General features: G+C 48.6%; 1 protein-coding gene across 3 annotated transcripts in view; it reads left to right on the forward strand.

Moving 5' to 3' along the window:
• The window catches only part of slc24a1 (solute carrier family 24 member 1), a 325,564-nt gene that overhangs the window by 282,432 nt on the left and 25,919 nt on the right, over positions 1-17,213 (forward strand). For 2 of the 3 annotated variants that reach the window (XM_072470316.1, XM_072470317.1), the window contains one exon: positions 2,503-2,589. The exons of the other annotated variant lie outside the window; for it this stretch is intronic. In XM_072470316.1, the coding sequence (XP_072326417.1) occupies positions 2,503-2,589 (87 nt within the window). The remainder of the gene's footprint in view (positions 1-2,502; positions 2,590-17,213) is intronic. 3 annotated transcript variants of the gene reach the window in all.

Raw genomic sequence — 17,213 nt, forward strand, 5'->3', positions numbered from 1 at the left:
TGATGGTGGTAGTGGAGAAATTTGGGATTAGACCGAAGTTTGTAGTGAGTGTGTATAAGTGGGTGGGTGTATAAGGAGCTGATGGCGAGCGTGTGCACAAATAGCATCAATTCAGGGTATTTTGTATCACGTCGGGGTACGAGGCAGGGGTGTCCCACGTCTCCCCTGCTGACTGCATTGGTTATACAGCTTGGCCATTGAGCTCGGGGTTCTGGAAGGGGATAGTGAGGGAGGGTTGGAGGGGGGGGGGAGGTGGTGGAACACAGGGTGTCCTTGTATGCAGATGACTTGTTGATGTACATCTTGGAGCACAGCTCTTCAGTGGGGAGTATAATGGGGTTTCTCCAGAGATTTGCGACATTTTCAGGGTACAAGTTGAATTGATGGAAAAGTGAATACTTTGTGACCTCCCCTCTGGGAGTGGGAACGGGGGTTGGGGGGTGAGGGGGGGGGCTCCCATTTCCCCTTATTGGTGGCGTCTCATTCTAGGTATTTGGGGGTGCAGATTTCCCAGGATTGGGCATGGCTTTGGAAATTTAATTTCACTAGTTTGGTGGGGACGGTGAAGTCCCATTTGTCGAGTTGGGACAATTTCCTTCTGTCATTGACCCTGGGGGTGCAGGCAGTTAAAATGAATGTTTTGCTGCGATTCCTGATGGTGTTTTTTCGGGGGGTGGACAAGCTCCACGTTTGTTTGGGCGAGGAAGGTGATAGTGCAGAGGGGACGGCAGCTTGGGCCTCCCACATTTGGTGTATTATTATTGGATGGCAAATGGGATGGAGCTGGGAGGGGGGCTTTGAGGGTGAGGATGGAGGCGGGCTCTTGGGGACGTATTCGGTGAGTCCGGGGGTGGTGGCCACGATGAATATCTGGAGGCAGGTTTGGCAGCACTTCCAAGCTGGGGGCCGGGTCAGGGGGGATGCCGATTAGGGGGAATCACGGGTTCGAGCCGGGGGGGGGGGGGGGGGGCGGGGGGGGGGGGGGGGGGGGGGATGGATGCGAGGTTCCTGGGATGGGAGGAGAGAGGATTAAGGAAATGAAGGATCTGTTTCTGGGAGGGCGATTTGTGAGTTTGGAGGAGTTGGGCGAGAGATTTGGGTTGGTGAGGGGCAAAGGCTTCAGGTATATACAGGTACGGGACGTGGCGAGGAAGGTGGGGGGGGGGGGGTATGGGGGGGCGTTGTCTCGGTGATTTATGGGAGGATTTTGGAGGAGGACGGGGTGTCCATGGAGGAGGTGAAGGTAGCACGGTAGCAATGTGGTTAGCACTGTTGTTTCACAGCACCAGGGTCCCGGGTTAGATTCCCGGCTTGGGTCACTGTCTGTGCGGAGTCTGCACGTTCCCCCCGTGCCTGCGTGGGTTTCCTCCGGGTGCTCCGGTTTCCTCCCACAAGTCCTGAAAGACGTGCTGTTCTCCCTCTGTGTACCTGAACAGGCGCCGGAATGTGGCGACTCGGGGATCTTCACAGTAACTTTATTGCAGTGTTAATGTAAGCCTACTTGTGACAATAAAGATTATTATTAAGTGGGAGGAAGAGTTGGTGTTAGTGCTGGAAGGGGGTCTGAGGTGTGAGGGGCTGCGGAGGGTGAATGCCTCGACCCTGTGTGCGAGGTTGGGGCTGATACAGCTGAAGGTCGTGTACAGGGCGCACCTCGCAAAATCAAGGATGAACCTGCTGTTGGAGGGGGTGGAGGATGCCTGTGAGCGATGTCGGGGGTCCCCAAGAACCATGCTCATACGTTTTGGGGCCTGCCCGAAGCTGGAACAGTTTTGGAGGACGGTGTCCAGCACCATTTTGGGGGTTTTACATGTAGACGTGGAGCCGAGTCCCCTAGAAGCCATATTCGGGGTGTCGGAGCTGCAGACGGGTACGGGGGCAGATGTTTTAGCCTTTGCCTCGCTGATCACTCGCAGGCGGGACCTGCTGGGGTGGAGGTCAGCTTCCCCACCCTGATGAAGGGGGGGGTGAGGTTTGGGTGGTCTGGGGGGGTGGTTTTGTGGAGTTGTCGTGAATTATAGAACTGTTGAAAACTTGTTGAATAAAAATACTTTCAAAAAATACTGCATATTTCATGATAACTCTTGGTATAAATAAACAGTAATTGTATTTCACCTGGTGACTGTAATTATTGACTGGCCAAAGACATTGGGCATTTATTGGCTGGTTTAGCTCAGTGGGCTAGACAGCTGGTGTGTGATGCAGAACAAGGCCAGCAGCACGGGTTCAATTCCCATACTAGCTGAGAATTCGGAATTCTCCCTCCGTGTACCCGAACAGGCGCCGGAATGTGGCGACTAGGGGCTTTTCACAGTAACTTCATTGCAGTGTTGATGTAAGCCTACTTGTGACAACAAAGGATTTTTATCTTTGTCTTATGTGACTGTGGGGTCAGTGGGCTGCAATTGACCGCGCGCTTGCCCAGGGCGGTGTGACAGTATTATGCGTCGCTCAAACTACTTCTAGAACCTTCGCCATTTGTAACATATCTTTTATTTGCAGCGAAGTTTAAGCAAACGGCTGAAATAATGAACAATATTGCCAAGGGCAAGGGATGTTCAAAACATCAACAAGGAAACAATGTGGAAGGTGAGACTGAGAGAACGAGAGATTCCAGGGAATGCGTTAAATTGGGTGGGAAAGAGGAACATGAATAATGATGTCACAATCTGATCTCCCAAATAGAAACATTCTCCCTACTCGTCTGAAGCACCAGATAGAACTTAATTTATTTCCTGAAACACAAATAGGAACTGACACTTTTCAGAACATCCCATGTGAACTCCCACCAGGTCACTGGGCATGTTGGCATTGGGGAACTTGTGTATATTGTGATCTCGTAGTCTCCCCACTGATACATTGACTCATACCGAATGGCAATGGCTCTATACAAAGAACAAAGAACAAAGAAATGTACAGCACAGGAACAGGCCCTTCGGCCCTCCAAGCCCGTGCCGACCATACTGCCCGACTAAACTACAATCTTCTACACTTCCTGGGTCCGTATCCTTCTATTCCCATCCTATTCATATATTTGTCAAGATGCCCCTTAAATGTCCCTATCGTCCCTGCTTCCACTACCTCCTCCGGTAGTGAGTTCCAGGCACCCACTACCCTCTGCGTAAAAAACTTGCCTCGTACATCTACTCTAAACTTTGCCCCTCTCACCTTAAACCTATGCCCCCTAGTAATTGACCCCTCTACCCTGGGGAAAAGCCTCTGACTATCCACTCTGTCTATGCCCCTCATAATTTTGTATACCTCTATCAGGTCGCCCCTCAACCTCCTTCGTTCCAGTGAGAACAAACCGAGTTTATTCAATCGCTCCTCATAGCTTATGCCCTCCATACCAGGCAACATTCTGGTAAATCTCTTCTGCACCCTCTCTAAAGCCTCCACATCCTTCTGGTAGTGTGGCGACCAGAATTGAACACTATACTCCAAGTGTGGCCTAACCAAGGTCCTGTGCAGCTGCAACATGACTTGCCAATTCTTATACTCAATGCCCCGGCCAATGAAGGCAAGCATGCCGTATAACCTATAATCGAGCTGAATATCTGCAGCACCCAAGAAAGCAGAATTCTGCTGTCTCCGTGTGATTCTTTGATTCTTTTTCTGGATATTTTGTTCCCCGGAGTCAGTGGGCTCGATTTTCCCAAAAGGGAACAAAGTTCCTGAGCGAGCGCGTTTAGCCGCGTGTTTCCCTGCGCTCACAGTGCTGAGAACACATGGCTATTCAATGCGATTTGCATTGAATAAGGGGCCTAAACAGGGAACACACGCAAAGGCCACACATAGCCCGTGTTTTACAGCTCCCCATTGTAGCAAGAGATCGGGGTGCCATTTTTAACTGGCGTCCCGATCTCTGAGGCCCACAAACAAATCCCCAACCTCCCTCCCCCACCCCCCAAGCCTGAACACAACATGAGAGGATCCCCCCCCCCCCCCCCCCCCCCCCCCCACCACACCCCGGGTGGGCAACCCCGGCCAAATCACACTTGCGTAAAAATGCCAGCTTGGCATTGCCAACCAATTCTGCCGGGTACCCATCCGGCCCAGGGGCCTTCCCCGACTTCATACCCCTGATACTATCCAGCACCTCCCTCGGCCCCAGGGGCTCCTCCAAAGCCTGCCTCTTTGCTTCCTCCACCTGGGGAAATTCCAGCTCGTCCAGAAACCACCCCAAATCCCCCTCCTCTCCTCCTGGGTCTGCCTCATAAAGTCCCTAGTAATACTCTCTAAATGCCTCATTTATCTTCCCTGGCTCTGACACCACATCCCCAGCCCCAGTCCGGATCTTCAATATTTCCCTGGACGCAGCCTGCCTCCGCAGCTGGTGCGCCAGCATGCGGCTCGCCTTCTCCCCATACTCGTACTGCACCCCTCTTGCCCTACACAGTTGCCCTACCGCCCTCCCCGTTGTCAGCCTGTCAAATTGCCCCTGCAACTTTCCTCCTCCCCAATCCTCCACGGTGGGCACCCTCGAATATTCCCTGTCCACCTCCACTATCTCGCTCACTAGACGGCCATGTTCCGCCCTCCTTTCCTTATTCGCACGAACCGTAAATGAGATAATTTATCCCCGGATCACTTCCTTCAGTGCTTCCCAAAAAATGGCCGCCGACACCTCCCCATTCTGATTGAACTCCACATAATCCCTAATCGCCAACCGCACCTTATCACAAAACCTCCATCCGCCAACAACCCTGAGTCAAACCTCCGCCCCGGCCTCTGCTCTCGTCCCGTACTGAACCGAATATCCAGCCAGTGGGGTGCATGATAACTATCTCCGCATACTCTGCCCCCTCCACCCCAACCAAAATCTCCCGACTCACTACAAAGTAATCAATCCTCGAATACACCTTATAGACGTGTGAAAAGAAGGAATACTCCCTTCCCCCTGGGTTCTGAAAGCGCCATGGATCCACCATACCCATCCTCTCCATAAACCCCCCACCAGCTCCCTTGCCATTCGCACCCTACCCATCGACCTGGGGCTCTATCTATCCACCCTCGGCTCCAGGACACAGTTAAAATCTCTTCCCATGATCAACTGGTACGTGGCCAAAATCCGGGATTGCTGCCAACAACCCCCACATAAAACCCACATCATCCCAATTTGGGGCATACACATTTACCAACATTACCAGTGCCCCTTCCAATACCCGACTCACAATCACATATCTCCCACCTGGATCCCTCACCTCCTTCGTACTCACGAATCCCATTTTTTTGCTCATTAAAATCGCCACACCCCTCGATTTCAAATCAAACCACGAGTGAAAAACCTGCCCGACCCACCCCTTCCTTCACCTAACCTGGTCGTTGACACGGGGGGGTGTCTCCTGCAAAAAGACAATCCCCGCTTTCAAGCTCGTGAGGTGCGTGAACACCCGCGACCTTTTAACCGGCCCATTCATTCCCCGGACGTTCCACGTTATCAACCTTACCGGAGGCTTGCGCCTCCAATCCCCTCTACCGTCCGTCATCTTCCCCACTTAACTCCTGCCCCTTTAATTCCACTCTGTACCTATCCCATCCCAGATGGCCCCAATCTTCGCCCTTGACCATGTCATCTCTCACCCCCGCTGCGTCGCAGAAACCCCACCCCCACTTCCCCTTTCCCTCCTCCCCCCGGCCACCCCTCTTGGCCTCTCCCCCACCACCTCACTTCCGTTCACCAGCATAACCTGCTAGCGCGGCTGCCCCTGCCCAAAGGCACATCCTAATGACCCTCCCCCCCCACACTCCTCAGCTCCAAGAAGAAGGCCTCCCGCTGGCCTTACCCTCCCCCACCCAAACAAGGACTTCTCCTGAACTCCAGGTAGCCTTCTCCAAAAGCAAACAAACAGATGTTAAACACAAGCAGTCCCATAAAACAGGAGGGGGGATGGGAACATCCATCCCCACATAAACTTTTCACCCCTACAACTCCTTACAATCTCAACATTGAACAGAACCCGCCGCCCCCACCCCACCACAAAAAAAAGCAAAAATGCCCCAATCCCTACACCCACTTCAACATGCTCCCGCCCATTACATAGTGCCAGCACCCCGGTTCCCAAGCATTGTCCACTCAGTTCTCCCCCAGTTTATGCTCCTTAATGAAATCTTCGGCTGCTTCTGGGGTCTCGAAATAATACTCCCGGCCTCCAAACATCACCCATAATTTCCCCGGGTAGAGCCCCCCAAACCTGATCTGCCGCCGGTACAGCACAGCCTTGGCCTTGTTGAAACCTGCCCGCCGTTTTGCCAACTCGGCTCCGATGTCCTGATACATCCGGACGTTATTTCCCTCCCAGTCGCAGCTACGCTTCTCCCTGGCCCACCGTAGAATTTTCTTTCTCCACAAATTTATGGAGTCTCACGATCACCGCGGTCCCCAGCTCTAGGCTTTTGCCTCAGAGACCTATGCGCTCGGTCCACTTCAGGTGCCTTATCTAGCACCCCTTCTGCCACCAGTCCTGCCAGCATCCTCGAGACGTACCTCGTGGCACTCACACCTTCCACTCCTTCAGGCAGGCCCACTATTCGCAGGTTCTGCCTTCTCGAGGCGTTCTCCTGCTCCTCCACCTTTGCCCTCAGTGTTTTACAGAGGTCTCCTAGGAGCCCCACCTCCGCCTCCAGAGCCACCACACGCTGTGGTCCGAGATCACTCCTTCAGTCTCCCCAATCTGTGACCCCTGCACCTCCAAACACCTCTCCATCCGCCCCAAAGTACTCTTCAGGGATGCCACAGCTTCTGCAATGCCCTTTGCATGATCCTCATGCATTTCATTCCTCTGTTTATGGAATTCCTCCTTGATAAAAGTCATCAGTTCCTGTACCTGGGGCCTTACACCTTGCCCCTCCGCCGCCTGCATGCTGGAAGAGACTGTCTGTGAAGCACAAGACTGCTTCAACCTTCCAGCCAAACCTCTCACTGTTTTCTGCCGGGTCCGGTGATCAGAAGACATACCATTCCAGGGACTACTCCTCTAACATTCACCTACGCCTTTTCATCAAAATTCCACCCGGATCTGGGTAAAAAGAGCCCTTTTCTGTGACTTTGAACAGGAACAGCCCTTTATGTGACCAATCACTCCGTGGTCACAAGCGGAAGTCTCAAACTCCCCATCTTGTTACTTGGAGAAAGCCAAGTCCTTTCCAGCAATATCGGAGCAGAAAACGAACAGTAGAAGGACAGGCATTCGGATGCGTAAAGAGTTCTCAGGCTTTCCTTGGCTACTGGATGTGTCATTGCTTTCTCTTTGATTATTTCCCTTGTTTTGTGATTCCATGCACCACACACCATGAAAGACCCGAGACAAAGGGTAATGAAAGGCCCAGAAGGAGGGGAATGAAAGATGGTATGAGGAGGTCCGCATGAGGCAGGTGATTGATGTGACAGTGGGGGAGCATGTTAGTGATAGTGACGACAACTTGGTGCAATTTAAGTTTGTTATGGACAAGGAAATAGACAAATTGCAGAAAAAGGTCTTGGATTGGGGGAGAGCAGACTTTAGTAAAATATGGCAGGATCTGGCCAAGGTAGATTGGAACAAGTTACTGGTGGGGAGATCTACAGAAGAGCAGTGGTGGGTGTTCAAAGAGGAAATGTGGAGGGTACAGACCCAACATGTTCCCTCTAGGGTAATAGGAAGGAGTAACACGCCCAGAGAACCCTGGATGACCAGAGATATTCAGGATACAATGAGAAGGAAAAGAGAGATTTTTAACAAATACAAGGGGAGCAAATCTACAGAGTCATTAGTGGGGTACAGAAAGTGCAGGATGGATCTTAAGAAAACAATTAGGAGAGCAAAGAGGGATATGAGAAATCTCTAGCTGGTAAAAGTAGGGAAAATACCAAGATATTCTATAAGTATATCAATGGGAAGAGGATAACGAGGGAAGAGTAGGGCCCATTAAGGACCAAGGGGGGAAGCTGTGGATGGAGCCAGAGGACATTGGTAGGGTGTTGAACGAATATTTCACATCTGTCTTCACCCAAAAGAACGAGGAGATAGATATGGAATTCAGGGAGAGAGACTGTGAGATTATTGAGCAAGTTGTCATAGGGAGTGACAAGGTATTGATTGATTGATTGATTTGATTTATTGTCACATGTACCGAAGTACAGTGAAAAGTATTTTTCTGCGGCCGAGGAACGTACACGGTACGTACATAGTAGACAAAAGAATAATCAACAGAGAACATTGACAAATGGTACATCGACAAACAGTGATTGGTTACAGTGCGAAACAAGGGGCCAAACAAAGCAAATACATGAGCAAGAGCAGCATAGGGCGTCGTGAATAGTGTTCTTACAGGGAACAGATCAGTCCGAGGGGGAGTCGTTGAGGAGTCTAGTAGCTGTGGGGAAGAAACTGTTCCTATGTCTAGATGTGCGAGTCTTCAGACTTCTGTATCTTCTGCCTGATGGAAGGGTCTGGGAGAGGGCAAAGTCTGGGTGGGAGTGGTCTCTGATAATGCTGTCTGCCTTCCTGAGGCAGCGGGAGGTGTATACAGAATCAATGTGGGGGTGGCAAGCTTGTGTGATGCGTCGGGCTGAGTTCACCACACGCTGCAGTTTCTTACGATCTTAGGCCGAGCAGTTGCCATACCAGGCTGTGATGCAGCCAGATAGGATACTCTCTATGGCACATCTGTAGAAGTTTGCGAGAGTCGATGCAGACATGCCAAATTTCTTTAGCTTCCGTAGGAAGTAGAGACGTTGTTGGGTTTTTTTGACTGTTGCATCAACGTGAGTGGACCAGGACAGACTGCTGGTGATGGTGACCCCCAGGAACTTAAAGCTATCGACCATCTTCACTTCCCATTGATGCAGACGGGAATGTGTCGTGCTATGCTTCCTGAAGTTGATGATCAGTTCCTTGTTCTTTCCGACATTTAGACAGTGGTTGTTTTCGGTACACCATGCAACCAAGTGATCTATAGTCTATATTTGGAACTGTACAGAGCTAAAGCTTACCAATAAAAGTGTTTTGATTAAACACAAGCCTCAAGATCTCATCGATGAGCCATCACCACTGCAACACGTTAAGCACGTAATGACATGGGGTCAGAATATGAAACTTCGGTGGTGGGTTAAGTTGTACCTGAGTCCGGACGCCAGCAGACATGGAGGGAAGGCTCGTTTGTAAACCCGTGGATCACACAAGGAGTAGGGGGATGCTCCAGCAATCAGTGTTGCCCTCAAGGAACGTTTCCAAACCCATAAATATAGAAGTACTTGATCAAACTGATGTCTCCGTGGAAGCAAATAGTAATGAACGTCATGTGCCAGAAGAGGTAGCCGTTATTGCAGTTCCTGTTAATGTCGATCCTGTGGAAGCATCTCAGACAACAGAATTATACCACTCTACAAGAAACAGAAAACTCCTCGATAACCTCGATTTATAATTGTCTAACTCATGTATATAATGTTGGGTGAGAATTTAGACTGAGTAATTTAGTTATTGAAGATTGTATAAAGGAGTTAAAGGGGGAGGGATGTGGTGATTGTCCCTTTAAAGGCAACACAGCTGAGTAAGGGTCACATGGCTTGGGGGACCAATTGGGAGTTGAGTGGGTAATCACCCCAAGGGGTGGAGTCCTCTCTTAGGCAGGAGACATGTAGGGGACTAGGTTCAACCAAGTGTCTGCTGTACAGTTCTCATTAACAAATACCTTTTTGTGTTTCTAATGAAGTCTGTGCAGTGCATCCTCACAATTCAGTGATCTGTCTGCACAGCTTCCGAAGTCTGTTTGGACCTTCAGTATTCTTTTCACTGTTTATATAATACTCATATCAGCTTCATCCACTCCTTTCCATCAATGTCTCCTTATAATGTTATGCTCCCATCTACACTCATTACTGTATCAGAATTTCTTATGTCCTGATTGTGCCAAGTAATTAATAAATAAAGGGAATTGCTGAGACCCCAGTATAGATTATTACGGTTCACCACTGGTGACCTCATTGCAATGCGAGCAGATGTCCATCATTCCCACTCTTTGTCTTCTGCCGCCTAATCAAAACCCCGAGTAGGTCAATCATTTGCCTTCAATTGCACATGCTTTAAGTTTGGTTTACAGTCTTTTAAATGGAATTTTATTGAATGCCCTCTGGAAATCCACATAAACGACATCTATTAACATCCTGTCTGCTACTTTCATTACCTCCTCAAAAAATTCAATTAGGTTCATTAGACATGACTTTCCATTTACAAATCCGTGTTGGCTGTCTCTCATCAGTGCAAATTAAGTACTCTGTCCCTAATTATAGATTTCAATAACATTTCAATAGATTATCATAGAATTTACGGTGCAGAAGGAGGCCATTCGGCCCATCGGGTCAGCACCGGCTCTTGGAAAGAGCACCCTACCCAAGGTCAACACCGCCACCCTATCCCCATAACCCAGTAACCCACCCAACGCTAAGGGCAATTTTGGACACTAAGGGCAATTTATCATGGACAATCCACCTAACGTTCCCACAACATATGTTAGACTAAAGGCCTTGAATTCCTTGGTTTCTCTACCTCACCTTTCTTAAATGGGGGAGATACAGTTGCAGTTTTCCAATTTGGAGAGGCAACTTTTTAACTGGGGGAACTTTGGTAGATGATGGCTAAAGCATCTGTAATTTCCTCATCAATTTCTTTTAAAACCTGGGGTTCTGGCGATTTGTCACACTTTAGTGATCACTCTTTCTAACACTCTTTTCTTTCTTAAGTAGCTTTAGTGAGTTCCAGTCCTTGATTTGTTATGAGTTTGCCAGGAATACCTGGTATGCTATCCTCCTCCTCACCTGTGGAGACTGGTCCAAATATATTTACTCAATGAGTCTCCCATTTCCTTATTTTAATTTGCAATATTCTGTTCCTAAAGGGCTCACAGTGCCCATTACCATCCTGAATCTACTAATATATTGGCACAAACAACATTGGCGAACCCACGTTAGCTGTCACTAGAGGCCAGTGAGGCTAGAAATAGGAAGATAGAGCAGCTAAACACGTGGCTAAACAGCTGGTGTAGGAGGGAGGGTTTCCATTATCTGGACCACTGGGAGCTCTTCCGGGGCAGGTGTGACCTATATAAGAAGGACGGGTTGCATCTAAACCGGAGAGGCATAAATATCCTGGCCGCGAGGTTTGCTAGTGTCACACGGGAGGGTTTAAACTAGCATGGCAGGGGGCTGGGCACGGGAGCAATAGGTCAGAAGGTGAGAGCATTGAGGGAGAACTAGGGAATAGGGACAGTGGGGCTCTGAGGCAGAGCAGACAGGGAGAAGTTGCTGAACACAGCGGGTCTGGTGGCCTGAAGTGCATATGTTTTAATGCAAGAAGTATTACGGGTAAGGCAGATGAACTTAGAGCTTGGATTAGTACTTGGAACTATGATGTTGTTGCCATTACAGAGACCTGGTTGAGGGAAGGGCAGGATTGGCAGCTAAACGTTCCAGGATTTAGATGTTTCAGGCGGGATAGAGTGGGATGTAAAAGGGGAGGCGGAGTTGCGCTACTGGTTCAGGAGAATATCACAGCTGTACTGCGGGAGGACACCTCAGAGGTCAGTGAGGCTATATGGGTAGAGTTCAGGAATAAGAAGGGTGCAGTCACAATGTTGGGGGTTAACTACAGGCCTCCCAACAGCCAGTGGGAGATAGAGGAGCACATGGTAGACAGATTTTGGAAAAGAGTAAAAACAACAGGGTTGTGGTGATGGGAGACTTCAACTTCCCCAATATTGACTGGGACTCACTTAGTGCCAGGGGCCTAGACGGGGCGGAGTTTGTAAGGAGCATCCAGGAGGGCTTCTTAAAACAATATGTAGACAGTCCAACTAGGGAAGGGGCGGTACTGGACCTGGTATTGGGGTATGAGCCCGGCCAGGCCATAGATGTTTCAGTAGGGGAGCATTTCGGTAACAGTGACCACAATTCAGTAAGTTTTAAAGTACTGGTGGACAAGGATAAGAGTGGTCCTCGGATGAATGTGCTAAATTGGGGGAAGGCTAATTATAACAATATTAGGCGGGAACTGAAGAACATAGATTGGGGGCGGATGTTTGAGGGCAAATCAACATCTGACATGTGGGAGGCTTTCAAGTGGCAGTTGAAAGGAATTCAGGACCAGCATATTCCTATGAGGAAGAAGGATAAATACGGCAATTTTCGGGAACCTTGGATAACGAGAGATATTGTAGGCCTCATCAAAAAGAAAAAGGAGGCATTTGTCAGGGCTAAAAGGCTGGGAACAGACAAAGCCTGCGTGGAATATAAGGAAAGTAGAAAGGAACTTAAGCAAGGAGTCAGGAGGGCTAGAAGGGGTCACGAAAAGTCATTGGCAAATAGGGTTAAGGAAAATCCCAAGGCTTTTTACACGTACATAAAAAGCAAGAGGGTAGCCAGGGAAAGGGTTGGCCCATTGAAGGATAGGCAAGGGAATCTATGTGTGGAGCCAGAGGAAATGGGCGAGGTACTAAATGAATACTTTGCATCAGTATTCACCAAAGAGAAGAAATTGGTAGATGTTGAGTCTGGAGAAGGGTGTGTAGATAGCCTGGGTCACATTGAGACCCAAAAAGACGAGGTCCCCAGGGCCTGATGGGATCTACCCCAGGCTACTGAAGGAGGCTGGAGAGGAAATTGCTGAGGCCTTGACAGAAATCTTTGGATCCTCACTGTGTTCAGGGGATGTCCCGGAGGACTGGAGAATAGCCAATGTTGTTCCTCTGTTTAAGAAGGGTAGCAAGGATAATCCCGGGAACTACAGGCCGGTGAGCCTTACTTCAGTGGTAGGGAAATTACTGGAGAGAATTCTTCGAGACAGGATCTACTCCCGTTTGGAAGCAAATGGACGTATTAGTGAGAGGCAGCACGGTTTTGTGAAGGGAAGGTCGTGTCTCACTAATTTGATAGAGTTTTTCGAGGAGGTCACTAAGATGATTGATGCAGGTAGGGCAGTGGATGTTGTTTATATGGACTTCAGTAAGGCCTTTGACAAGGTCCCTCATGGTAGACTAGTACAAAAGGTGAAGTCACACGGGATCAGGGGTGAGCTGGCAAGGTGGATACAGAACTGGCTGGGTCATAGAAGGCAGAGAGTAGCAATGGAAGGATGCTTTTCTAATTGGAGGGCTGTGACCAGTGGTGTTCCACAGGGATCAGTGCTGGGACCTTTGCTCTTTGTAGTATATATAAATGATTTGGAGGAAAATGTAACTGGTCTGATTAGTAAGTTTGCAGACAACACAAAGGTTGGTGGAATTGCGGATAGCGATGAGGACTGTCGGAGGATACAGCAAGATTTAGATTGTTTTGAGACTTGGGCGGAGAGATGGCAGATGGAGTTTAATCCGGACAAATGTGAGGTAATGTATTTTGGAAGGTCTAATGCAGGTAGGGAATATACAGTGAATGGTAGAACCCTCAAGAGTATTGAAAGTCAAAGAGATCTAGGAGTACAGGTCCACAGGCCATTGAAAGGGGCAACACAGGTGGAGAAGGTAGTCAAGAAGGCATACGGCATGCTTGCCTTCATTGGCCAGGGCATTGAGAATAAGAATTGGCAAGTCATGTTGCAGCTGTATAGAATCTTAGTTAGGCCACACTTGGAGTATTGTGTTCAATTCTGGTCGCCACACTACCAGAAGGATGTGGAGGCTTTAGAGAGGGTGCAGAAGAGATTTACCAGAATGTTGCCTGGTATGGAGGGCATTAGCTATGAGGAGCGGTTGAATAAACTCGGTTTGTTCTCACTGCAACGAAGGAGGTTGAGGGGAGACCTGATAGAGGTCTACAAAATTATGAGGGGCATAGACAGAGTGGATAGTCAGAGGCTTTTCCCCAGGGTAGAAGGGTCAATTACTAGGGGGCATAGGTTTAAGGTGAGAGGGGCAAGGTTTAGTGTAGATGTATGAGGCAAGTTTTTTACACAGAGGGTAGTGTGTGCCTGGAACTCGCTACCGGAGGAGGTGGTGGAAGCAGGGACGATATTGACATTTAAGGGGCATCTTGACAAATAATGAATAGGATGGGAATAGAGGGATACGGACCCAGGAAGTGTAGAAGATTGTAGTTTAGTCGGGCAGCATGGTCGGCACGGGCTTGGAGGGCCGAAGGGCCTGTTCCTGTGCTGTACATTTCTTTGTTCTTTGTTCTTTGTTGGAAGCAGGACCCAAAATCCCGCGAGTCGGAAAACAAGATTCTCGCCGGCGAAATCTTTGAAGGGCCTTCCTTGAAGGCACATGGGAGGGGGGGTAGTTCCCCTTTAGTGCGTGTGGAGGGAGGTTACCCTTTTGCCTGTGTGGGGTGTGGGACTGCCCCAATGCCTAAAGGGATTCCCCTATGACCGTGGATGGGTGGTGGGTGGCGGGGGAGGGGGAGTTTATTTCTAACGCTGACCGGGGCACGGTGGCGTCCTGATCTCCGTGACCAGCTCTATCAGGCACTGCCCCCTCCCCCCCAGAGTGATGTCAGAAACCACACCCCCAGATTCTCTGCGGCTGGCTGCAGAGATTCGCATCGGGTTTCTCACTGAAACTGACATTCTGAGCTGTCCATATCCATTTGTAATTTTCTTCTCATTGCAACTTGCTTTCCCATCTATTTTAGTGTCGCCTGCAAGTTTGACTGTAGGACCTTCAGTCCCTGTGTCCAAGTCATTGATGTAGATTGTAAATAGGTAAGACCCAAGGACTCCCCACTAGTCACAGCTTGCCAACCAGAAAAAGACGCATTTATCCTCACTCTCTGTTTCCTGTTGGTTAGCCAGTTCTCTAATAAGTTAATATATTACCCCAGCCCTGTGGGATCTTTCTTATATATTGACCTTTTGAGCGGCACCGTATCAAATGCCCCCTGGAAGTCCAGATACATTTACAGGACCCCCATTACCCACTTTGTTATATCGTCGAAGAACTCCATCAAATTAGACAAACATGATTTACCCTTCATAAAAGACGAAGATGGCCATTCAGCCCATCCATTTACAGCGCCTTCAGTGCTGTACCTCATTGTTTCTTAAGTGATTCTGGGTTTTTGCCTGCACTGGTTTAACTGGGAGCCCATTTAGTGCAGTACCAGGTACCCATTACTAGGTTGGGACTCTTCAAACAAATTCCGTGTAAACTGTCAAAGCTCTCAGAGAAGACAGATCTAATGAAACCCAAGTCCCAGAGTTGAAAGGCTACTGCACAATTGAATACTCCAGGAAAGAACTTTACTGTGATTACATTTGGGTACGGGATGTCCAATTGTCAGCACTGGTCTCCAGACTAGTTTCACCCAGAAGCATTGAAGAGGAATATTTCAGAAATTATTTTCCCTAATTGGATTTGGATATTCTGCCTATAATGGGGACTAACTGGCACCGAGGTGAGTAAGGAGTCATGGCGAGTTGTAGAAGCAACACAACGCTACAGGATAGGCAAGATTGACCAGCTGGCCTATTCCTGTCCAAATATATGTTATATATGTGTTATATGTGCTTATTTATATACATATATATGTTATGTATGCTTATTTATACACATATGTTTATATGTGTGTGTTATATACGTTATATATGTTATATAAATATATATATATATACCACTGCTTTTCACCTTGTGAAGCAGCAAATTTTACCTAAAATACAAGTTGAAAATATATATTTTTTAAATTTAGAGTACCCAATTCATTTTTTCCAATTAAAGGGCAATTTAGCGTGGACAATCCACCCACCCTGCACATTTTTGGGTTGTGGGGGTGAAACCCACACAAACACGGGAAGAATGTGCAAACTCCACACGGACAGTGACCCAGAGCCGGGATCGAACCCGGGGCCTCAGCGCCGCGAGGCAGCAGTGCTAACCACTGCGCCACCGTGCTGCCCTACAAGTTGAAAATATAAAAGATGTTCGTGAACATTGGATTAAAGAATTAAAAGGGAGGGGCTGAATTTTCTAGCCCTCTGCTGGCGGAACATTCTAGTGCTGCCAATGGCGACCATCCGCTGCTAGAAAACACAACATGGTGGGGGGCAGGGGGGTTGGTAAATCCCATTCCTCAAAGTCTTTGTTACCTATTCTGGGCTGCATTCTTTGAAGACGGTGAGATGCAGCCAGGCCTGGAAAGCTAGGAACTCAAAGCAGTAATTAAATAATAAAAGTCACATCACTCGCCTGAAAATGGAGGAGTGGCTGTTGGCAATATTTGAGGAGGAATGCTTGTTATTTTGATTTGAAATTCCTCTTACCATAGTGTTAAAATAAACATCTAGTCACCTCCATTACAATAGTGGGCAGGGGAAAATTATATAAAAGTTTCTAGATTACAATGTCTACTTATTAAGTGTCAATATGGCTGACTTTAAGTGAACAAAGAGCAAAGAAAAGTACAGCACAGGAACAGGCCCTTCGGCCCTCCAAGCCCGTGCCGACCATGCTGCCCGTCTAAACTAAAACCTTCTACACTTCCTGGATCCGTATCCCTCTATTCCCATCCTATTCATGTATTTGTCAAGATGCCCCATAAACGTCACTATCGTAAGTGGATTTTTTAAGGACATTTTAAAACGTTTAGTCTCGAGAGTGGGATATCACTAGCATTAATTTCCATTCCTAGATGCTCTAAGAAGGTGGTGGTGGACTGCCTTCTGGGACTGGCTTTGGGTGTCTGTGTGGAGTCTGCACGTTCTCCCCGTGTGTGCGTGGGTTTCCTCCGGGTGCTCCGGTTTCCTCCCACAGTCCAAAGATGTGCAGGTTAGATTGGGTTACAGGGTTAGAGCCGGAGAGTGGGCCTGGTGGGGTGCTTTTTCAGAGGGTTGGTGCGGACTTGATGGGCCAAATAGCCTCCTTCTGCACTGCAGGGATTCTATGATTCATTAGTCGTAGTTTGATACAACTAAGGGGCTTGCACATCCAAGGGTAGTTAAGAGTCAACCTTAGGAGGATTGGCACGGTGGTGCTGTGGTTAGCACTGCTGCCTCACGGCGCTGAGGACCCAGGTTCGATCCCGGCCCCGGGTCACTGTCCGTGTGGAGTTTGCACATTCTCCCCGTGTCTGCGTGGGTCTCACCCCCACAACCCAAAGATGTGCAGGTTAGATGGATTGGCCACGCTAAATTGCCCCTTAATTGGAAAAAAAATGTCAACCATTGGTGGGGACTGAAGTAATTTATAAACCAGTTATAGACAAGTAAGGACATCAAGTTTGCTTGCTGAAGAACATTAGTGAACAGATT

Source organism: Scyliorhinus torazame, chromosome 12 (assembly GCF_047496885.1).
Source record: "Scyliorhinus torazame isolate Kashiwa2021f chromosome 12, sScyTor2.1, whole genome shotgun sequence".
Lineage (NCBI taxonomy): Eukaryota > Metazoa > Chordata > Chondrichthyes > Carcharhiniformes > Scyliorhinidae > Scyliorhinus > Scyliorhinus torazame.